The sequence below is a fragment of the Pinus tabuliformis genome, chromosome 1_2 (assembly GCF_031772625.1).
Source record: "Pinus tabuliformis cultivar Carrire ecotype Pingquan chromosome 1_2, CPIR1, whole genome shotgun sequence".
NCBI classification, from domain to species: domain Eukaryota; kingdom Viridiplantae; phylum Streptophyta; class Pinopsida; order Pinales; family Pinaceae; genus Pinus; species Pinus tabuliformis.
In genome coordinates this window covers 1,136,927,543-1,136,952,820 of record NC_142298.1, presented here as the reverse complement: position 1 = coordinate 1,136,952,820, position 25,278 = coordinate 1,136,927,543, and the positions used below count along the sequence as shown (strand labels likewise).

General features: G+C 38.4%; 1 protein-coding gene across 2 annotated transcripts in view; it reads left to right on the top strand.

The window, feature by feature from the left end:
- The window catches only part of LOC149210179 (uncharacterized), a 66,790-nt gene that overhangs the window by 17,647 nt on the left and 23,865 nt on the right, over nucleotides 1–25,278 (top strand). Inside the window, exons 1-2 of one of the 2 annotated variants that reach the window (XM_089396654.1) lie at nucleotides 5,020–5,689; nucleotides 13,696–13,875. In XM_089396654.1, the coding sequence (XP_089252780.1) occupies nucleotides 5,438–5,689; nucleotides 13,696–13,875 (432 nt within the window). In that variant the 5' untranslated portion in view covers nucleotides 5,020–5,437. Of the gene's footprint in view, nucleotides 1–5,019; nucleotides 5,690–13,695; nucleotides 13,876–25,278 lie in introns of those variants that run through there. The other variant, XM_089396655.1, reaches the window with a different exon arrangement.

The following is a 25,278-nucleotide window of genomic DNA, read 5'->3' as shown; positions in this document are numbered from 1 at the left end:
ATGGACAGGTAAAATGGTAAACTACTCATTTTTAAAGACTTTCAGTTGTGAAGCCTTTGTCCACATCAATAAAGAAAATAAAACAAAGCTTGAGGCAAAATCAAAGAAATGTACCTTTATTGGATATGGTGTTAATGATTTTGATTATCACTTATATGATTATGAAAACAACAAAATCATTAGGAGTAGAGATGTCATATTCAATGAAAAGGTCTTGTATAAGGATCAAATGTAGGAAAAGAAACAGGAAAAGGAAAACAAAGAATACACAGTGCTTGATGAGATAAGAAAAAAAGGTAAAGGTGCTTGAAAATCATAATGATCAACAACCACAATAGCAACAGACACCTGAAACACCTAAAAGTGGTATTAGAATATCTACTAGGATAAATAAACCCCTTGAATGATACTCTCCTTCATTATATTATGTATTGTTGACTGATTCTGGTGAACCAGAAAGATATGAAGAACGAATGCAGGTAGAAACCATGAAGAAGTGGGAGAAAGACATGGAAGAAGAGATGGACTCCTTGATGCATAACTGGACTTAGGACTTAGTTAAGTTGCTTGCAGGTTAAACGACATTATAGAATAAATGGGTTTATAGGTTGAAGGAAGAGGATGGAGGTAAATACAGGTATAAGGCTAGAATTGTGGTGAAGGGGTTTGCATAAAAGGAAGGTGTAAACTTTGATGAAAATTTTCTCTTATTGTTAAAATGACTTCAATAAGAACTATTGTAAGTTTAGTGACAACAGGGGATTTGCATTTTGAGCAGTTGGATGTAAAGACAACCTTTCTCCACGGGGATTTGGAAGAAGAAATATATATGTGACAACCACAAGGGTATGAGGTCAAAGGGGAGGATAAATTAATGTGCAAATTGAAGAAGAGCTTGTATGGCTTAAAACAGGCTCCAAGGCAGTGGTATCTAAAATTTGACAGATTTATGTATGGATAGGATTATACTTGATGTCACTCTGACTATTATGTTTATTTTAAAATGAAAAATGATGGCAGCTATATTATATTGCTATTATATGTAGATGACATGCTTGTTGCAGGGTCTAACATGCAGGAAATAATTGTGTTCAACGGAAAATTGACAAATTCATTTGCAATGAAAGATTTGGGTGCTGCAAAACAAATCTTTGGTATGAGAATAACTAGAAATAGGAAAAATTGCAAATTGACTTCGTCTTAGAGTGAGTACATAGAAAAGGTGTTGGAAAGATTTAATACGCAAAATGCAAAACCAGTTAGTACACCTTTGGCTACCCATTTCAAACTAAGTAAGGAGATGTGTCCCAAGACTCAGGGAGAGATGAATTATATGTGTAAAGTTCCATATGCATCAACAATTAGAAGCTTAATGTATGCAATGGTATGCACAAGGCCTGATATTGTACACATAGTGGGAGTTGTAAGCAGGTACATCAACGATCCAAGAAAAGACCATTGGATGGTAGCAAAGTGGATTCTTAGGTATTTGAGAGATACCACAAATAAAGGATTATGCTTTGGTGGTTCAAACATTGCTCTACAAGGATATGTTGATGCAAATATGGCAGGTGATAGAGATAACAGGAGGAGCACCACATGGTATGTGTTTACTATAGGTGGAACAACTGTTAGTTGGGTTTCAAAATTACAAAACATTGTTGCACTTTCAACAATGGAAGCAGAGTATGTTGCTTCTACAAAGGCTAGTAAAGAAATGATTTGGTTAAAAAGGTTTATGGATGAATTGGGAAAGAAGCAGGAGATGGGCAGGTTATACAATGACAATCAGAGTGCCATTCATCTTGCAAAGAACTCAACATTTCATTCCAAGGCTAAACATATACAACTCAAGTACCATTTTATACTATCAATGTTGGAAGATGGACAGTTGAAGCTGGAAAAGATACACAGTAGCCATAATCCTACAAATATGTTAACAAAAGTTGTAACGAAGGAGAAACTGAGGTTTTGCTCAATTTCAATTGGTCTTTAAGTATGATGATGAAGATGAGAAACATCTAGTTCCAAAGTGGAAGAATTATCCAGTAAGTGAAGCAACGATAGAGTTGTTATAATCAGTCTCCAAGAGGGAGATTGTTGGGTGTGGAGCCTAATTATATTCCTGATTCAGAGGTCTTATTTCAACCAGGTGTATACCCTAAGAAGACTGTACACTCCACACAGGGGGGATTTGTCCCCGGCGGGGGTTCGGGGGTAGTGCCACTGAAGCTTAAAATAGATGAAAAATTGTCTTGTAAAATATTGTAATTTTGTAGTCAATATGGGTTGTTCATTAGGTAGATGATTTGACGGTAGAAGTTATGCTAATTTAGGGTTTTTTTCCCTAGAAGGAAACCCTCGGTTTATATGAGGGAATTATATTGTGGTTGTGTATGATGATTCTGAGTGAGAAAGAGAGAGGAGACAATGTGAGAGCAAAGAGGAAATTACAACGAATTTGCTGTAGGTTGTATCTCTTCATTTTACTAGATAATATAAAAAAAAGGACTGGTTGTTTCTCCATGGAAGTAGGCCCAAATTGGGTGAACCAAATATATCTATGTCTCTCTTGTTTTATGTGTTTTTGTATTTGTGTTTTTGCAATATTTTGTGTATTTCATTGCTATGTTAATTAATTTCTAACAGAGGATCCTCCAGACTCTATGAAAGTGGAAAAGCAACAAACCCTCATGGAAAATGGATCCCCTCTTGAATCCACAAGTATTCTTGCTGGAAAAACATCTTATTGGGCAAATTAGATAAATGAGGAAGAATCTAAATTTCACTTGCTGAAGAAGGATTCGTGAGAAATAGAAGAAAACATGGGCTGAACTCAAGTTGGGAATAAAGGAAAAGGCATTTCGCCAAAGAAAATAAGAAGTTAGACTAAGTCAAAACAAAAGTAGTGAATAATGGAATGTAAATGTATCTGGATATTGGGAGTTTTTTGGAGAATTTTTAGTTGGAAAGGGTCTGAAATTTTTATGTCATGGGGAGCTCGCTTAAGGGTTTGGATTAAGCCTTCATGCTCAATTTCAATCCCCAAGGGAAGATTGGAATATGTAGAGATTTTAGCCTAGTAACCAGAGTTTTTAACACAAATTCCTACTTGTTTCTTTGAAAAAAAGGTATAGTATAAACAATCATAATAATTTATTATTTTAAAAAGCAATTAATAATGATGAAAAGAATAATAATAATATCTTTTATAGATAATACATTTTTTTTATGATATAAAATATTCTAAATATTAAGGATAAAGATTAGGGGACTAGAATGACTAACCAAGAAGGTGGGGGGGGATACGACATAATAGGAAGGAGTACAAAATATTCTAATGATATATCAATAAGAAATGATAAAGGGAATATTCTTGAAGTCAACCCTAGTGGAACAATCCTTCAAAACGAAGCACCTCATTAGCTTTGACGAAACAAAAATCTTATCCTTGACCCCTCTCCAATCAAGCTGTGTTATTTGTGAAACCTTGGAGATCAAAAAGCACCCTTACAACTTCAATAGGGAAGATGGCTAGATAAACTCAATGACTCTAGGAAACCTCTTATCCACTGTCTTGGTCATTAGTAGGTCATCCTTTAGTGATCCCCTTGAACCACCCCCTCCCCTCCCCACACCATTTTCTAACGCGCCCCCCCCTTTTCTCCTCAATCTTTCATTTTTTGACTTTCCCTTTCTTGTGGCTTATTGATTTCTCTGCCCTTGCCATCCCTCCTTGATCTTAAAAATTAATTTTTTCTTCTTTCCCTTTATCATTTTCTATTGATATTTCATTAGAACATTTTGTAGTTCCTTCCTATTATGATTTATTCCTTGTTCCCCCCACCTTTTAATTTTTGCGCACCCCCCTCTCCCTCCATCTCGGTTAGTTATTTTGGTCCCCTTCTCATTATCCATAATATTTAGAATATTTTGTATCATAAAAAAGGGGGTATTATTTATAGAAGCTTATTATTATTATTCTTTTCGTCATTATTAATTGTTTTTGAAAATATTAAATTATTAATTTTTTCCCCTTAGGAAAGAACTGAGCTGATCAACCCCGAAGGGGATCAAGCCTTGCGACCTACTAGCTGAGCCTAACCCCAAGGGCATCGAGGAGAATTGACCCTGTGACGTCCCGATTAGCGTGGTACTTTAAAAAAAAGGATTCGACCGGTTGAGCTAACCCTTGGGGCTCTAATAAGTTATTATTATTAATACTATCTTAGAAATTATAACATTAATAATTATTAATTTAATTTAATGGTTTTATCATTTTCTTTCGATAAAATTCCCTTTCCAAATGTTTTGTCATCATTCAAAATATTATGACTTTAACGATATTATTGGAGTCAAAATAATAAAAAAAAAAATTATTTATCTCTTTACAAAATTTGTTTAAATTCATTTTCAACATTCACATAATTATCTTATTTTACTTGAGTTTGTGATGATGGGTGGTAGCACCATTCGAAACCTGTAACACATTAAACCTTTGCATAACGAAATTCCATAAATAACATTGTATTCATTGAATAGGGAGGTGCTCTCCAACCCAACTTAAAAGAGATATTGTCCCTATCCTTTTATGTAAACATTTTGACTCAATAAAATACAAAATATAAAAATAAAATAGAATTTAAAAATAAAATAATATCTATAATTATTAATTAAAATATTTTAAGTAATTTATAATCCATAAAAATAAAATAAAATAAAAAAATAAAATTCATAATAAAAATAAAATAAAATAAAAAAATTAATAATTAAATTAACATAGATATCATGTTTTATCAAGGACTTATCCTTATTATTTTTTTCACTTTAAAAAAAATTTGAACTTTAATAAATAAATAAAAAAAACTCGAATCAACGAAAAGATTTCATGTACCAAGTGAGGAGAAAAAAAAGTGTATGCCCAACACCCATGACTAAACTCGAATCAACAAAAAGATCTCATGTACAACCAACAAGTGTGAAGTAGGAAGCCATAAACAAAATTCATATCAACGCGCGTTTGATGATCTGTGAAAGCCCCATTTCACAATGAGAAGCCATAAACAAAATTCATATCAACACGCGTTTGTTGATCTGTGAAAGTCCCATTTCACAATGAGGTCATGGCTGACCTCAAAATCAAATTCATGTTGAGATTACAATGGGATCATCGCTCAGATCAAAATTAATATGAAATCAGTGTAGGACGACAACTCTATAAAAACAAAAACAGAACTTCAACTCTATGTTTCCAAGGTTGACACACAATCTAACCACAATTCGTCCTACAAAATCCGTCTAAACCTCTAGCTACTGGCGCCGTGACATAACAGAAGGCTCCGCAGCACATTGTGATCTATTTAAGTGTTCAATTCTTGGGGTTTCTCACACTCTACAGTCAGTTTCCATAGGTCGATTTGCAGGGTAGACGAGAAAAATGAAAGCAGTGGTGATAACGACTCCAGGAGATGCAGATGTTCTGCAAATACAGGATGTAGATGACCCTCAAGTCAACGACGATGAAGTTCTGATAAAAATATCGGGAACGGCATTGAATAGGGCAGATACCCTCCAAAGGCGAGGTACGTACCCTCCGCCCAAAGGCGCACCGCCTTATCTTGGCCTTGAATGCTCAGGCATTATTGAAGTTGTCGGCAAAAGTGTACAGACCTGGAAAGTTGGCGATGAGGTGAGTTGATATTCTCTTTAATATCACCCTTGCTTAGTTTGTGTGCATTTTGTTCCTTTTACCTTTATTTTAGAGTTTCTGTCGTTGTGGTTTAAGCCGGAAGTTTAGTGGGTTTACTGTAGATTTGCATATTCTTATGTTAATTGAATACCCGATCAGTAATGTGCAGTGCCCAATTAGATTTTATCTAGGTAGTGTTGTGGAAGCATCCACTATAAAACCCACGGAGTTTGTTTGATTGATTCATTGCCGAGATAATTTTGTGAGAAAACATTAGGGGTGAATTAAAGTTTGATCTCCAATCTGATCGCCCACAACTTGTGTGACAGCACGCCAGAACTTAGTTGCAATTTTTGATTTTGAGGGCTTAAACAAAAATCCGTGCTTATTAGGCATCGATATTCTCATGGTGGTTTGGGAGGTCTGGGAGGTCCACACTGACATCTTTAAATTTTCATTGCCATAATCAATTCGCATACAATTTTGCTCATAGCTGTCCTGGTAACTCGGGCTACTCTCAAATCTTCGTCACCAAAATATTCGAACAAACTGTCAAATAGGCAGTAGAGAATCAAGAGGCGGGTTCGAATGCATTGCCAGTTAGCAAGAAAGGTCAATTAGCAAGAGAGATCCCAGTTAACAAGATAGGTATCGGGATAATGCAGGTCCGGGAATAATCATAGAGTCCCGGTAAGTCGCACGACAATCTCACAGTAGAATAGTGAAATAGGTCTCGGTAGGTATCATCAAAGATATCGGGATAGTCATAGGTCAGGTTTCGGCAGGTCTAGGGATAACCATAGGAAGCCTCGAGATGCTCATAGGTCTTGTCTTAGGATAACCATAGAAAGTCTCGGGATGATCTCACAATAGGATAGCAATATAGGTTTTGGGATAATTGTAGGTTTATAGCGTAGGTCTATATCTCAGAATGCTCATAGGAAGTATCGGGGTAATCATAGGAGATCTCAAGATAGCCATAAGTCTCGGCTCAGGGTTCTCATAGGTCTAGGGATGCTCATAGATATATGTATTGGGATGCTCAGAATATAAGATGTATACAACACAGATTTAGATCCTTACCTTCCTTAGTGATAGAAATCTATAACATTTATGACTTGATATTAGAAAATTGGGGTGGATTTTCTCCAAGAAACCTTGAAGTCGACCAACCATATTGAATCTTGGCGGAGTCGATCCCATGATTCATTATACACATATTTTCACCTTGAATGTTGTAGCTCGATTGATTGTGCCAGAATTGATTTGTTCGGAGATTTCTTTCTTGAATTGATTGGGTCCGATGTACCGGAACTGGTGACAATTCACTTGAGCACTATTCCATAGCATTACCATACCTTCTCTATTCATTGTAGGTTGGTTATTTGTCTACGAGTTTGGCTTATGATGTGTTCGGGAGCCCACGACCAAATGAGTATTTCACAGAAAGTCGACAAGAGGTTCCATTAGTAACTCGCTGTTTTGATCCTTAGAGCAACTCGGTGAATTTACTAGATCTTTTTAGTGGGCACTAATGATTATAGATAGAACTTATCCAATTTTTATAGTTAGATGGTTGGCCGTTCACGGGCTAGCTATCCCTATAGTTTTTTTCTTGGGATCAATATCGACAATGCAGTTCATCGTTGAATTTCTCTCATAGCTATTCAGATAACTCAGGGTACTCTCAAATCATCCTCGCAAAATAATTTAACAAACTCATTTGAACCACTGAACCCAATATGACTTCAACCACTAAACCCTCATCTGATGTGTCAGCACATGTTACCTTTTCGGCTTCAGCCTCTGTTTGTGTTTGATTGTCGACCATCAATTTCTCATCATCTGATATGTCAGTCCCTGTAACATATTCTACTTCAAGCTCCTTGGACTCTACTTGCTTATTAATGGAAATATCCTGTAATGTATTTTTCTTCTTTTTATACCAGAGTTTCAGGACTTTCTTTTGCACATTAATATTTATAGTACCCACTAATTCCATCCAAGGGTATCCCAAAACAACATCCATGTTATCCAAATCTGAAGCATAAAAATCACCATGAAACACATACTTATCCATAGAAAGCTTCAAATCCTTATAAATTTGAACACCCTCATCATCAACCTGTGTATTTTCAATTTGTTTTGCTAGAACTTGCAAATTTTTTGCCAAATTAACATTGATAAAATTATGTTTACAACTAGGATTGATAGAAACAATGATCTTCTCTTTCTGAATTAATCCATGCACCTGCAATAAAGATATACCAGTAGGAAATAACCCCACATGTTTCTCCTTATCTTGTTTTCTAGCATGAGACCATCTGTCTAAAAGTAATTTTCCAAATTCTTCATCGGGCAGGTTGGAACACTTCTTTTGGTTAAGTAATCTCCACCATGTGGTTGCCTCATCGCTAAAGTTCTGCACTGTCCACCATTTCCAATTGTTGTTCCATAACCACTTCTGTTTTTTTATGTATTCTTCAATAGTAGGACCATTATCTTTTCCTGTAAATAACATAATCTTGCTAGAAGCCATGAAGAGGGTTTTGAAAAAAATTCACTTGGCGAAAATTTGAAATTGTCACAATTCTGTCAATATTGCTCAGAATCCCTATTATGACCTGTTTTTAGAAATGGAACAATCATTCTGCATCTGCCCATGTGGTAGAAATCTTGATCCAGGCATTGGAAATTTCAGATTTGTGCTGCTACTCTCCCGCCGTCACCAAAATTTATGCAAAAAGAGCTGATTTTAAATCAGCTATATCTCCCTCATCCGGACTCCGATTCAACTGATTTTTTTTTTTGAAATTGAGTATTTTTTCCCAAAAAATCCAGATCTGCAATTAGATTTTTTGCAGATCTTGTACCAGGACATCTAGATCTGCGCCGCAAAATCGCTGCCCTGAAAATTGTCTGCAACCCCACTGATTTTTAGATCAGTGATATCTCCTTCATCCGGACTCCGATTCAACTGATTTTTTTTTTTGAATTCGACTATTTTTGCACAAAGAATCCAGATTTGTAATTATATTTTACATATCTTGCACCAAAATGTATAGATTTGACCTGCAAAGTCGTCGCCCCCGAAACCCTGCAAAAAATAAAAAAAATCTCCACACAACAACATAATGTCCCAACTTTTGACAATTCCAACATTTGACTTTGGAATAGTCCTTCTCCTTGTTTTGCTGCTTGCCTTTACCTTTTTGTCTCCACTGTTGGAAGCTTGCTTCCTTGCTCTGCCCTTCTTGCCTCTTGCTAACAATGTCACATTGTCATCCTCCACTTGTTTGGCTGCCCCAAGATGGTTCTTTCTGATCTCATTCTGAATGCAATCATCCCACAACCTCTCCCAATTGGAAAGGTTTTCCTGTGCACCAATGCCATCAAATTCTCCCAAGTCTTGGGAAGACCATTCAAAGCAATTCTCACCAACTCAGTGGGTGCAATGATCTCACCTACGGCTGCCAACTCATTTCTCACTGAAGTGATCTTTGTGAGGTATGTTGTAGCACTGTTATTCTTAGCCATTTTAATGGCTTTCAGTTTCTCCTTTAGGATCATTTCTCTGTTTTCATTTGAGCTCTGGTAAAGACTGGTTAGGGCTGTCCACACCTCATGTGCATAAGTCTTTCCTCTCACATGAGGAATGACATGATCTTTGATTCCTTCCAAAATCAATATTTTTTCCTTAGCATTCTTTTTGTTAAACTCTGCCAGCTGTACAGGGTCAGCAGGTACTGCTATTGGGTTCTGTGTGGTATTTACCATAATGCCCCAAACTTCTGCTTCCTCAAAGATGCTCTGGATTCTCTCCTTCTATGCATTGTAGTTGTTTTTCCCATCCAACCTGTTTTCAACTCTCAAACCCAAAGACATGTTTCACTGTCCTACCAAACTGAAATTTTCAAATCTATGGTAAAAGTTTTTGTTTTCTGTGTAGAAATTAGTGTGCTGTAATTTTCACTTTGCTGTCCTAAACTGCACTTTTCAGCCAACCAAACTTTGATACCATGAAAAATTTTCAACCCCCACTCCAGTTATTAGTTTTCCTTATCACTCCATGCATTTTGTTTTAAATACAAGCATGATAACAATTCTAAAATCTGGAAATGACAATAATTTTCTGAAAACACAAATTTAGAGATTTCACAACTGTTGAAATTGCAGAAATAAAACACAACAAAATTATGACAACCACACACAGAAAATAACACAGTGGTTTTTGGTCAATGTGACCCTGGAAAAGCTCCTTACAACTCTTGGGGAAAACCAGTTTGAGAGCTCTTCTTTATTTCTGAAAATGCTTTTACAGAGAAACTGAAATACATAGTAAAATTCCAGCAACCACAAATTACAACTTATCTCCATTTTCGTGCTTGAACTCCACCTCGAAAATTGTGCCAATCAACATCCAGCCAAAACGGAAATTTTCCAGCAATAAAACAACATTAAATGCTGTATGGCCAGCCATGAAAAATGTGCCCAAAACTTGCTGTACCGATTGTATGGACCGTACGGATTTCAACAGTATGATTGCCTCAAAATTCGTGCCCAAATCTGCCTTGAAATTTGTGCCATTGTTGTTGTCCCTCTTCCTTGATTTTTGTGTTGTCTCTCTTCTTTGATGTCTATGCCTTTTTGTTGCTGTACGGTTTTGCCTTGGGATGCGTGCCAATAAATGCTGTTGTCCAGATTTGCTGAAATGTATTCTTGCTGCTCTCCTTCACTTCCTCACTGCTCAGAAATTTTCTCCTTGCTCTCTCTTCTCTTTCTCTCAATTGCTCATGAAAGAATGAATTGATCTTTTTCCTCTTCTCTTCTTTTATTCTCTAAATGACCTTTTGGGTTACCCTAAAGATCTAATGGCTGAGATTCATTTAGATGTAGGGATGAGAATAAATGTGCATTTAATTCTCACTTTCTATTTTTTAACTCACCCACTTAAATAAAGACCCAGTTAGCCTTTTATTTCCATAGTCACTTTTTCACTTTCTAATTCTTCATTGAGTTTAACAAAGTCACATTTAAATTAGAATGTAACTTTACCACTTATAAAGTCACTTTTAAATTAGAATGTAACTTTACCACTTATAAAGTTACTTTTAAATTAAATTGACTTTACCACTTATAAAGTCACTTTAGGAGAAAAGTACAAATAAATTTGGACACTTTTCCCTAGGCCAAAGATCAAAGCCTTAGGGAACCACTTGTTCTCTGGTACCCAAATTTTAACATCCAATGATCCCCACTCCTGTTATTGAATTTTTTTTTGAAAAGTGACGTCTAAAACATAATTCCCTGGGTTGCCATTGTTTTCATTAAATAAAAAGGAAAATGTATTTGCCACTTTACCATCATTTAAGGGTTTGTCTTGGTGATTATCTTTCTCAAGATCATAACAAAAACAATCTTCCAATTCAAAAAATTAGAAGGCCTTCTTACCGCAAAATCTAGTGTGCAAAGCTTCACTAAGAACTCTAAATAAAGGGAAACAATTGGATCAGTTGCCCTGTCACCTTAACAACTATTCCCCTTGTTGCCCTTTATCTGGAGTGCTTAGTGAGGCTTTGTAGTAAGGTGCTAGATTTTGCAGTAACAGGCCTAAAGCTTACCAGACTCGCAATTTCAGGAGGGGAAAACAAAAAATGCATGGTTACTCTCATTGTTAATGTCTTCTACCTGATCTTCCATGGAGGATAAGGTGCTTTTTCAACAATGCTTTGTTCATGTGCTTGATCTTCAATGGAGGTGTGAGAAAAAGTCTTCCTCATCATATTCTTCAAGTGCTTGATGACTTTCTTCTTGTACTTGGACTTCAATGGAATCATTAGGTAATTCTTCATGAATATGTTCTTCAAATGGAGGTGCAAAACATCTTTAGTGGCCTCATCATTTATGTTTTCTTCAAAAAATGGCTTATGGGAAGAAGAAGAGCGATGGTCATCCTTGTGTGACTCATCTTTAAGCTTTGATATAATTATACAAGGAAATATATGCATCTTTTCGTCTTTTATTTACACAAGAAGATCACTTGAAGGATTATTATCATATTCCGTCATCAAATCATCAACCATATCCTGTATTCTATCTTGAATATCAACAAGATATATGGACAATCTTAGTCTCTACCATGTATTCCATGAAAGATGCAAGGTGCCTTGAATCCAACCAAGGATTTCCATCAAACTTTATGACATGGGTAGTCCATGCATCCAAATGAAACTTACATGTATATAGCGAAACACTTGAAAAATCTGAAGGAACAAACTAATTTTCCTACAATTTTCCTTTGATAGAAGCCATACTTTTTTTCAAATCTGTGCACACGTCCACAATATTATCCTCATTAGACTGAAAATCTTGTGGGGAATCCCTATATGCTGTTAGCACTGCCTTTTCTCGGATTCTGAAAAAAGTTAAAACCAATTTTGCCAGACTCATAACTTAGTGGGGAGACCGAATATGTAATAGGACCTTGCATGTGACCACTGCTAAAAATAGAAAGTGTTTAGAATCTCATGAAACGATAGTCATTGGTTTCATCTTTCACTAAGGAAACCAGATCTGTGATCAAAATCAACATGCAAGTCTTTGGACCAAACATGCTAAAAATAATAAGTGCCATGTATGTCACATGGAGAAGTCTCATTGAAATCCCGAGTTCACGAGGTCTCCGAATATGTAATTAATACTACCATGCAAGCCTGGGAACTGTGTTCTAAAAAGTAGAACTGCGAAAAATAACAACTCTCTCCAATCTCTGTAAGCTATGTCTGAATTATCACTTAATCCATACTGCAACCAATACCCTTGGGAACCAACCCCCAGACTCAAGCAAGACTGTATCTGCATATGTCTCTAAACCCCCAGCCTGATAAATTGTGCTGGTCATTAACCCTCCAGATTTGCAAGGGGACAAATCTAGGGGTTAACAGGTGGTCAACCAGCAAGACCCTTAATGTTGGCTAGATCATGGGACAGTTCACACTACATCAGCAGCGAGGATACTGACCATAGGGCTTGGCCACAGGGTGTTGCATCCGGATTCCGGACAGCAAGACATAGCTCATGCCATATCTTTCTGCTCCCCAAGATTCTCTGACCAGTCTTTTATTAGGAGTTTCTTCCTTCAGCCTCATATGATAGTAGAAATAACAATAGGGGATGTTGATCACCCCCCAGGTGAGACATTCCCCTCATGAGATTCATTGCGTTGGTCTTCGGTTCTCTGCAGTACTTGCACGCATCTGCATTATTGCTTTGTTTCTCCGATCTATGTTGCTAGGTTTTAGACTTTGGTTCAGTGTTGTGGACATTGCAATAAAATCGGGAAATCATGGTTTTTTCACAGGCCTGATTTTTTCTGCAATTTCTAAATTCTCAATGAAAAAATCGTGATAATATCGTAAAAATCGCGATTTTATCTCAAGTCGATTGCAAAACATCACCGGTCTGCCCCTAGACTTGTTTATAAAGTAATTTTGTGGGTTTTAAAAAAACTGAATATTTTTGTAGTTTTTTTAATTTTGCCGCTGTTTGCCGATTTTTATGATTTTTTCTTTTTCCCTACCGTTGCTGATTTTATCCCGATGCTGATGTTTCCAACATTTCTTTGGTTCTTCTCAGTATATGATAGAATTTATTTTATCATGTTTTTCTTGGGGCAGCATTTGCGTTCCCACGTTATATGTCCTTACTGGTGTACTTAGCAGTCCCACTGACCTATTTATGATCATTTGTTGGACATTAATAAAATTCTCTTGTCATAGGATTTGCTCTAGTTCTAATGCTCTAAAATATTGTGATATGCTTTGTACATAGATTGATTAACTGGTTGGACCCTTATTCCCACAATGTTTGCATATAATAATTCATGCCTGGAAAATACTTTTTTTGTTTCACTTGCTATTTTACAAGGCTGGCCAGATAATTTTTTATCACAAACTAGGCCACTACTCCCAAGTGTTGACATTGTTATAGAACGTGCAATTTCACAGGTTTGTGCACTTCTGGGAGGAGGTGGGTATGCAGAAAAGGTGGCAGTTCCATCTGGGCATGTCTTGCCTGTTCCAAAAGGAGTTTCATTACAAGAAGCTGCAGCCATTCCTGAGGTGGCATGCACTGTGTGGTCTACAGTTTTTATGACAAGTCATCTGTCCACAGGCGAGAACTTTCTGGTAGGACTTCTTATATTTAAGTGTTTTCTGGTTGCTTTTCTTCATCCTTACTAGTAGTGGGCTTACAGATAGTGTGCTCCTTGCGTTCATTTTTGGGCTTGTCTGAGCATAAACTATATCTGTTAATATGGGGTGTTCTTTCACATTTGTTATCTTTAGATGGACTGGAAGAATTAGCATTCTGTTACATATTTGAATCCATCGGGAAATGTTTCATAGATAATATCTGCCTTCAAGATAATTTTGCATTTTTGAATTTGAACAAGTTGAAATAGGATCAGCATTGGAACTGGAAATGCTGCTCAAATTTTGTGTCTTGGAATATGGTTAGGACTTAGAAGTTAATCAGTTTGCTCTAAATAGGACAATAATTTTGTACAGGTATTACAACTTTGACCTGAAATTTATTTGCACTTGGGATTAAAATTTTTCTTATCTCTGTTCTTAAGAACTGTTTTGATTAGTTTGAAATTGAGACAATATTAATAAAGATTGTTTTTTTTCACTTACAGAAGCAACTACTTGGCATAAGTAAGTGATCAGCACTTTGTGTTTGTGCTCTATCGTAATTGAGAGGACTTTTATTTATTATCTGGTCTATCCATAGAGTCATGCATCTGTTTCTTATGTTCACTTAATCTTTTAATGATCTTCTGTACATCTTTATTTGATTTTATTTCATTGATGCGTCCATGGATTTTTTATCATTGAGTATTGTAGTGGCTGACATGACTGCAGTAACTGCCTCGAGGTCTAGTGATGACAGCCAACAAGAATGGGTATATCAGTTTGACATCCATTTTTATTTTCTATTAAAAAAATAGAAATTGATAACTCGAGTCCAAAGCCTGTTCCGGTCTTTGGAGTGAATTTATTTGCTCATGTTCTAAGTGTGAATGCCTCCTCTTGTCACCGCCCTTTTTTTTTGGAAAAGGGATTTTTCATTACCATACAAGAAAAACACTGGCATGTTTGTTATCCCTGTTATCAGTTTCCAGATCATAGGTAGCTTATTTAACTGAACTTAGTAAGTTAGCATGACCTCATGCTTTGACGCCCGCCGTATTATCTCTTCATCACTCTTCATCTTCCACCACCACTATCTTCTTTCAACATCCTCTCACATTCATTGCTGCATACTCACTTGCAACAATATATCAACACACTTATCATGGAATTATGAACTTTCCATGTGCAATTTACACTATTTTGCAATCCATCTTCTATTGCCGCTATCTGTCTCTCTTTCTTCATTTCCATCTCATCATCTTTCTTAAGAACTGCCATACGTGCTTATGAACCGATTTCAAATGTGTCTCCTTAGAGATAGTACAATTACATTTCCTTGCAGCTTACACACATGCCTGCAGTGTAGCTAACCTCTCTTTTCAGAAGTACAGAACACCGAGTCTTCGCTGCTCCTAGTGTTACATCTCTCCTTCACTGAATAAACTAGGCGACTGACCTCTGCCATCAACATCACAGCTTCTCTCAGAGACATACCTTCCATAGTCTTCATGCCTATGTTTACACTTGGTCTGCAACACATTCCCCTTGCAATTTTTTTCATCTTTTCTGGGAATGTAAAGTAACCCTCATTTTCATCCTCTTGTGGCATCTTCAATCCTCTTAATCTTTATCAGTATCTTTTTCTTCATCGTCATGTTGTCATTCATCTCATCCCAGAGCTGAAGCTAGCTTTGATACCACATGATGCAGTGGGGACTCGGGAGGGACCTCCCCGGCATCTATAGTCACACAATAGAAGCTTGTGCAACATCCCTGCAACAAATATGTAGCAAACTCCAAAAAACATCCATGATATTCATTCAAACATGTGCAAAAGTATTTAACATGAAAACCTGAAGGTAAACCATCCTTTACGTGCTCAGTCTCTCGCTCTTTCATTCATTATTTCTGCAAAAGAAAATATAACAATGCCTCAATGTCCCTTTCATCAATTTACAAAATTTGATGGGTTGACATGTTATGCACAAGGTGGTGATTTTTGGGTAGCTGTGGGGGGGGGGGGGGGGGGTATTCCCCAGCTATTCAAGTCGACTCTAGAAAGAAAAATTAAATTAAATTTAATTGGTTAGGTCGGCCCCAAAAGTTTAAGACTTAAGTTGACCAGCAAGGAGACATGCCCCTTGGGCACCACTAAACCACTATAAATACAAACTTGGCCTCCATCGTTTGGACAATTCGGATCATCAACAAAAACATCTGATCTTCTGTTCACACGTGCGAGATAGAGAAGAAGTCTTGTGAAGTTTGACCAGTGTTGACCAACTTTGACTGAGATCTTTCTGAGGTCTATTTGACCTGTGTTAACTGAGATTTTTCTGGGAGGAGTTGACTGAGTTTTCTGGTCAGAGTTGACCGAATTTTCTGGGCAGAGTCGACTGAGTATTGGGCAGAGTTGGCTGGGTTTCTGGGAAGTTACAGGAGGCTGAATTTCAGCCTGTTTGACTCAGTTTGACTGAGTTTTTGGGCAGTTGCAGGAGGCCGAATTTCGGTCTGTTTGACCAGGTTTGACTTTTGCTGATTCTTTGGTCTGGGTTGACCAAGTTTGACTTGAGATGATCAGATTGTACTTTTGCTGAATTGAACAATTTCTTCTAGAAAAGATTGTTGGGTTTTTGTCCCAAGTTTGGGTTTCCCAAGGCAAATTTTTGGTGTCTATTGTGCATGGCTTTTCTACTGTGATCTTTATGGTTCTATTGCATTTACAGTTGAATTTTCTTAAGTGTAATTGCTTAATGATAGTTGGGTTGACCAAGTTTGACTTGAGATGATCAGATTGTACTTTTGCCGAATTGAACAATTTCTTCTAGAAAATATTGTGGGGTTTTCTCCCAAGTTTGGGTTTCCCAGGGCAAATTTTTGGTGTCTATTGTGCATGGCTTTTCTACTGTGACCTTTACTGTTCTATTGCATTTACAGTTGAATTTTCATAAGTGTAATTGCTTAATGATAGTCTGGAATGTGCTGAAGTAATATCATATATCATTGGAAGTAATTATCAGTGGCAGAAAATTGTGCTTGTCTATCAGCACTAGAAAACCAACATGGTATCAGAGCTTAGGTGAAGAAAGGCCACTGAGATCACCCGTTGAAGACACCTATTTTTGCTATCTGATTTTTTTTGGACCATATCTTTGATTAGATGGCTCCCTCTATCAAGCCCGAAGATAGGCTGATAGGTGCAACAAACATTGATGATAATGAGTATCCAAATCAGAAGAAATCCAGGAATGAAAGTACAGATGATACAGATTACTTTTTCTTTTCTTCCCTTACAGGGACTATTGCAGGTCACAGTGACTTTTGGTTAGTGGACAGTGGTGCCTCCAGACATATGGCAGGTAACCATGACAGTCTCACAAAATTGGCAGAAAGGAAGTCAACATTGAAAGTGGAAATTGGTGACAATACCAAGTATGCAGTCAAAGGTGTTGGGTCAACATCTTTCCAGTTGGAGTCGGGAGGAAATATTCATATAAATGATGTGTTGTACGTATCAGATTTGAAAAAGAACCTAATCTCTACTTCATCCGTGGAAGACAAAGGGTATAGAGTTGCATTAGTTGATGGACAAGTCCTTGGATGGAAAAAGGGCTCAAGCATAGATTCTCCAAAGGTGATTGGTGTTCGCAAGGGAGGCTTGTACAAACTCAGGGATGGTCAGCTCAAGCATTGCTGCATGAGAACACCAATCTATGTGAGTTGTGGCATTGAAGGTTTGCTCACATACATTACAAAGTTTTGCCAACATTGAGGAATGTGGTTATAGGTCTTCCAAAGCTCCGGCTAGAGCTTGAAGTCAGAAGGAGTTTGCAAGGGTTGTGCACATGGCAAGAATGTCAAGGGATCCTTTTCGAACTATAACAATAGGTCAAAGGGGATGTTGGATCTAATACATTCAGATGGATGTGGACTGATGACATTATCATCATTGGGTGGTTTTTGGTACTATGTAACATTCATTGCTGATTTCTCACAAAAAACATGGATCTACTTCATGAAGTCCAAGGATGAGGTTTTCAACAAGTTCCAAGATTTTAAGGCTCAGGTAGAGAACTTGATAGGGAAGAAGATCAAGGTTCTAAGGTCAGATAATGGAGGAGAGTATATTTCCAACGACCTCATTGCCTTTTGCAAGGAAAAAAGGATTGAAAGGTTGTTGATAGTCCCTTACGACTCTAAACAGAATGGGGTTGCTGAAAGAAACAACAAGTCCATTGTGGAGGCTACTAAGGGTAGGATTCATGATTAGGATTTATCCAAGTTCTTATGGGAAGTGTTGAGAAATGTAGGGCATCAATGGTTAGGTGATTCTTCTTTTATTAGTAACTGCTTGTGAGTGCTTTTTACAACTTTAGATTAGGATCTTCTTCACTTAAGTTATTAATGTTCTTCATCAAACAACTGTGAAAATTCGGAAACCCCAAATCCTACTGCAACCACTGATTTAGTTTCTTCTATTTGTTAAATGATTTGAACAAATTATTTACTGTGTTCTACGGTAAATATTGAAACTAATACACTGCAGCCTTCACAAATAAAATATTGCGGAAGAAAAATAACGCAGGAAGAACAGATGCACACATACATAAATACATAGTTATTTTTGGACTAAGCTCTCGGAAAAACCCAACTCGGGAAAACCGGTGCAGCGGCTGAGGGTTTTATATTATGCAATAGTAAATCTGAGTACAAGACTATGGATGCTCAAATCGAGCGATCCATACAGGGAAATCACTGACAATATATTTAGTGAGAAACATCTCACTCCCACAAGCGATTCGACACTGACCTTGGCTCAAGTTGAGCTGCTCTCTGTTGCCTCTGCGCAGTCACTATGTCAGCCTAAGCAAAGCTGCGTGTTGCAACTCAGAACTGCTTCCCTCTTGGAATCTGATCGACTGCTGTTAGGAAGATGGATTATCCTGGCCTCCAAACTCTCTCTCCAAATTCTAGCATTGAATCACTGCTTCTCCCCAGCAAAATACGGAATTCCCTCTGAAGCATTGTGTTGCCTTTGCGTGGCTCTGTGCTGCCTCTTTGTGGCATTCACTTCCTCTTTGCAATGAACTCACCAGAACTGGAAATTCTCCCTCTGACCTTACTATCCTTGCCCCTCTCATTGCTTCGAGCTCACTAGCTCTCTCTCCGGCAACTCAACGCTGTTGGACATCTAATCCTAAATGGGTTAGTGTGGAAGCCGAATAGACCAAAGCAGTCCAAGAGACCTTGGGATCTGAAACCCAAGAGTCACATAATGTACTATAAATGTAAATCTCTTGTTAATAAAATTGTATTGCATGTTTTATCTTTCATATTGTCTTTGCTGTCCATGTGTGTTTAACATGGTATCAGAGCAGGCGTATTCCTGCCCTGCATAATTACTGTGAGCCATTTGGTTTATGGCCTTTATGTGCAGGTTATTTCTGCCATGACTTCTGCATTTCATAAATATTTTCTCAGCTAAATTCTAGCTGCAACCTCTGTCAATTTTCCAGCCCTATTTTTAGAATTCCTAAAATTAATTGTAACTCCTTGACTGCGCCCTCTGCACTCCCTGGGCTGTGCATATTCCTTTCCTGCGTGCTGTCTGCACTGTCCATGAGCGTTTCATTAAAAAAAAAAAAGGGAGGCGCTGTGCGTTAACATACCTATCCGCTCTATGGTATTCGCTCTTGCTCCTTACAGCGCTACACTCTAGATTGATACCACGCTACCTCTGCCTGAGATTTAACGCTGTGTATTACTGTGTATTTTGACGCAGTATCGAGCTATTATTTTAGTTGAAGGTCTGTTCTCTGTTTTGGTGTGGGTTTCACCCACCGATATTTAAGTGTCGCTGCCTAGCATTATATTTTCATATTTGTAACTAAACTGATGGAGAGAGCTGTCCATACTGGCGATTGATTTGACTGAATCGTGTGATGAAATGGATTTCCAGATCCACTTTCATTTCAATAAATCGATATTACAATTCTGACTTGTATCTTTACCTTGGGTTAGCTTTATAGTTAAATGCTGGACGTAGATAGATTTAAACACAGCTTGATAAGTTATTTGCCCGAAAGCTTCCATATGCTCTGCCGCTCCTGTCTCTCTCCGGTAAGAGAATAAGGCCGCTGTCTTCTGTATGTCTCTGGGAATCAGGCTATCTTTCTCTCTCTGGTACTATGCGTGGATGTTAAGACTGTACACATCTCAGCTGGGCTGATGGCAGTCTCATGAAATCTCATTAATTCTTTGAAAAGTCGTTGTAGCAGTCTTATGTATGAAGTCGATTGTGTTGGAGCAATTCCTGCATATACGTCTCTTGGAACCTACAGTGCGTCGAACGTTGTGTTACTCCTGTGTGTTGAATTGAAAACCGTGTAATGGGCTGAAGAATTGTGCAGCGAAGACCAGAATGATACATTGTGTTGATTGGTTTGTTGAATGCTGAAGGGTAACTGTCGGTCTCTTCGGTTTTATTTTTGTGAACGACTATGAACCGAGACCTCGTTCTAAGTGGTGGCGCCACCCAGCTGAGTACTCTGGAATAGTGTTGAAATTCAAGTATGTGTGTGTGTGTGTGTATTTTGTCAGTTATTTAATCGCCGGATCTTCTCAGGGCTTCTTCGGTTCCCTGCGAGCATCTCTTATTCTTTAATCAGAGTTCCAGGAGCCAAGCAGAATCACTGGAACACCTGGTGCTCTTCCACTTTGCATTCTACTGAACTCTGATGGGATTCGACCATCAGTGTTACACATCTGCTTGACCAATCAGTGCTTTTGCCAGAGCTACTACTTCAAGTACTTTTTGTGCAGCAAATGCAAGCCAGGACTTAATTATCAAGCTTTGTCTCATTTACTAAATCCACAGCTGTATGGAGAAGAGAGCAGGAGGTGGAGACAACTATTTTGTCTTTACCAACACTCTTTTCAAGATCCTTTAAAATGCTAAACGATGCTGCCAAATCATTAGCCCAGATGTTTCTACCATCAATGACTCCAGCGAAAAGTATATATTGACGTCCCATCACCTCATTTCAACCATCAATTTTCGGTGAAGAATTCAGTGAAGGAGCTTTGAAGAAGATAAGAGGCTGAGGAGAAAAAGATTACTGTTTGGGCAACTCTTTCTGAACTCAGAGTTGCAGACTTGTTATCTTGATATATTTCTAACCACCTGTGGAATTAACGAACAGACCTGTGGAGGAGGCATAGGCGCAGACAGAAGTGTGAAGAGTTCAAAGGAGGTTGAGGAAGGAAGATTGTCAAGGATCACAAACAGCTCAGACTTAAGGACAGAAGAACAGACCTTGTGAAAAGTCACCTGAAGGAGGACGGATCTGTGGCAGCCACCTGTGGGAGCTCATTTAAGGCTCAGATCTGTGTTGGTGTGGAACTCGCATTACAGTTCATGCAGTGGACAGTCATATAGCACAAGGAAGTGTGGACAACTGCCTCAGTATTGTATGAGAATTGCAGACTCCCTATGTTTGAAGCTAAAATCGAACCAGTGAAAAAACGAAGGCTTCTGGAATTATAGTCTTGTATTCTACCTCAGATCAGTGATAGTTTTGGAGGAATAACAACTTACATAGACCTCACCTTGAACTTTGAGATCATCCACCAATTGAAGACCTCAGACTGTTAGCCAGTGAAGAAGATTACATCTCAGACTTATTGCAGTTGTGTCTCAGACCTAACCTGTGGAGAACTGAAGATATAAATTTGTGGTGGCTCAGGTAGTCTGCCTGTGGGAGCTCAGTTGTGAAGCTCAGAACCTTAGAACAGTCCTATATACCTTGGACCTGTGTTGTGAGGAGCTTGGACTATATTATAGTCACTTGGATCAGTGTGTGGAGAGGTATTTGAGGAGCTTGGATCTTGGACAAGACCTGCAAGAACAATGAAGTATTAAGGCTCGGATCAGGTACCTTGAAACTTGAATTGTGTCCTGTAGGTGAGCATCATTGAAGCATTTGTTGAAGCTATTTTGAGGTAATATAGATACATCCTTTAAGGCACTTGATGAAGCCTCGAAGTAGAATTTACAACAGTCTTGAGAAAGCCTCTCAAAGCCATTTTGAGTAGACCTTGGAGTATCATCCTAGAGCACATTGTGAAGCACTTGAAGAATTGATTGGTGCAGAACTTGAGCAACTTATTGAAGATACCTTGAACTATCAGCTGCTAAATTTCTTGAAGTAATTTGTTGGTTGGTTTTTTTTCCCTTTAAGCTACAGGGCTTTCTTGTGTAACTTGAAGATATTTAGCAGCTGACATTTTTTTGTGGGATTTTGGAGGATTTTTAAGGTGTAGAAAAATGGCTAAGCTTGAAAGAATATTAGAGTTATTGAGAACTCTAATCGTATCCACTGCTGACAGCGCAATCATAATCAATAAAGACATTATTGCTGACATTCAAAAATGTATACAAAATGCACAAGAAAAGATAGAGTTTTTGCAGCTTGAGACAAAGCTACAGCAGGAAGAATTACACAAGTGGAGTCATCATTCTGAACCTGTTTCTGTTCAGAAGATTGAAATAGACTCCCATAAACAGCAAGTCAATAATGTTACTGTTCATTCAAATAAAGCAGCAGTTGTATATGCAGATGCAGAAACTCAGTCTGCACTTCCTAAGCCCATCATCAGACCTTGGGAACAACTTGTCCACAACAAGCACAGAACAGGTCTTGGATATGACAAGGACTTGTCCTTTCATATTCCAGACTACACCAAGCCCATTCACTTTCAGAGTGCTGGATTCATTCATGACAGTTCAGCTTCAGCTGTTCCAGACTCTGACCCTCTTCCACAACAACAACAACAACAACAACAACAACAGATCGTTAAATGCCAACACTGTGACCGAGTTGGCCATCTGAAAGATCACTGTTTTGATCTTCATCCATGTAAGCACTGTCATAAAACCAGTCATTCTTCACACAGATGCTTCAGAAACAAACGTCCTGCAAGAACAAAAATTCATCTTGGATGGATCGCTTCTTGGCAATGGGCATCAACAGCCAAGAAGATATTCCAAACACATGTCAGAACTTGTTCCAGAATATTGAACAGTCTTGCAGTCGAGTTTCCTCCATCATCTCACCTTGTATCTGACAGGGGGGGGAAATGATGGTCATCTACAAGCTTCAAAGTCACATCAAGCGAGCCTGAGCCACAACCTGCCACACCAGTTTCAGAGTTGTAGCCAGAGACAAAGATGCCCGTGAACATGCCTTCAGTTGGCAATCTGGGACACTTCCTCTAGTAGAAGACTTCAACTTCTTGCCAGTTTTGGAAGAATTCCAGGAACACAATTGAGAACACTTCCTCTAGTAGAAGACACCAGCTTCTTGCCAGTTTTGGAAGAGTTCAGGAATTGCATTAAGCATTCCAGAGTTGTTGGTCATCCTTAAACCATCACAGGTTGAGACTTCCCTTTTCAGGTTGAAGTTTTACCTTTTATGCAGGGTGAGACCTCCCTTTTATGGTTGAAGGTTTCCCTCTTTAAAACAATAGGATCACTTCCTCTAGCAGAAAACTTCAGTTTCTTGCCAGTTTTGGAAGAGTTCCGGGAACTGCACTAATCGTTCCAGTGTTGGTGGTCATCCTTAAACCACTGCCCTTTATACCAACATTTCATAGAGCACATTCAGCCTAGCGCTGCCATGCATTTTTTGCACATTTTGTATTACAACTCTCTTCTTGGACTCATACATAACCCTTCGGATTAAGGGGGGGAATGTTGGACACCTAATCCTAAATGGGTTAGTGTGGAAGCCGAATAGACCAAAGCAGTCGAAGAGACCTTGGGATCTGAAACCCAAGAGTCACATAATGTACTATAAATGTAAATCTCTTGTTAATAAAATTGTATTGCATGTTTTATCTTTCATATTGTCTTTGCTGTCCATGTGTGTTTAACAAACGCTGCTACTTTGGAAATCGATTTGTCAGTGAAATCGAACTGCTGGTGTGTTCTCCAACCCCCATTGAGTTTCTTCTTATAATATCTCGTTGAGACATCAACGACCACAATTAAAATTTAATTGATGGCTAAGATTAACTAGAACTCGATCCAAGTCTTTTTCTAGAAGATTCTCACCATGACTTCATTAATGCCTTTTAATTAATCATATTTCCTAAGTTTAGACTTAGGAAACTTAAAAAAACGATTAATTATTTTAATTAAGTCATCTCTAGGTGGAATTTCTAGAAACGATTTCTAGGTTTTGGAGAATACATGTATTCTAGCCTCTCCACCAAATTTCATGGCTAGAACACATCCGATGCTACAAAAACTAACACTCCCTCTTAATGAGGAATGTGTTCTAGTGCTGCAACTCACTGAAGCAACACCCTGTCTCTGCACCACCTCATGTCACGTTGCTAATGTCTGGCTGCTCTGCCCATCACTACTAGGCAACTTTGATATGAGATGCATCTGTGTTGTTGCTGACCCTGCTGAACTGTTGTCAACTACTGCATCTGCACTGCGACTCCCTATCCATCTGCTGCTGCTGCAACTACAACTGCAACTGAAAAAGCATCAATCTACACTATTGCTGACCTTGCTGAACTGCCGTCAACTACTGTATCTGCACTGTAACTCCTCATCTACTGCTGCTGCAACTGCAACATCTGTAGCTGAGAAATATCCAACACACTGAACCAACTGTGGTCCGTGTGATGCATCGGTCACCTGAGTCATGACTGTTGTTAGACTCTGTGCTGTCACTGAAGCCTCTTGGCCGCTGCTGACTTTGCACTGCTGCTAACTTTGCTATGCGCTGCTCAGTCTCAGTTCACTACTAGCTACTACATCGATCACTATGGCACCTGACTGCACCAACTGCCATTGGTCCATCCTACTACAACATGCTATGGGCTCCCGTAGCAAGGTATTGATTCATGAGGTGGACCTCCCTAAGAATCTTTCCCATCTTGTAGCTCTCCGGGGCTACAAAACCGAATCAACACACCTCACTCTTGGAGGTATATCAGTGCTCATGACAAACTCTTCCTCCAATTTGGAGGACAATTTGGTGATCTTTGCAAATGCAACATGTTGATCTTGCTTCTCCTCTTTGTCCTTCTTTCTGAGAGGACATTGATTGCTGTAGTGACCAAGTTCACCACATCTGAAGCATTTGACCTTGGAAAGGTCCTTCTTCTTCCTTCGCTGCTCTTGCTGCCCCTTTGATGTGAGGGCCACATTCTCCTCTTCCTTTACTTGCTTCGTCCCACCGCTGCTGCCGCTCTTCACCAAATCTCGCCTCATCTCCTCATGCTGTAGATCAGCTCATATTCAGTCCCCCTCTGGCAACTTGTCTCTGCCCAGAATACTCTAGACGAAGACCTGACAGTCTTCGGAAATGCTGTTTA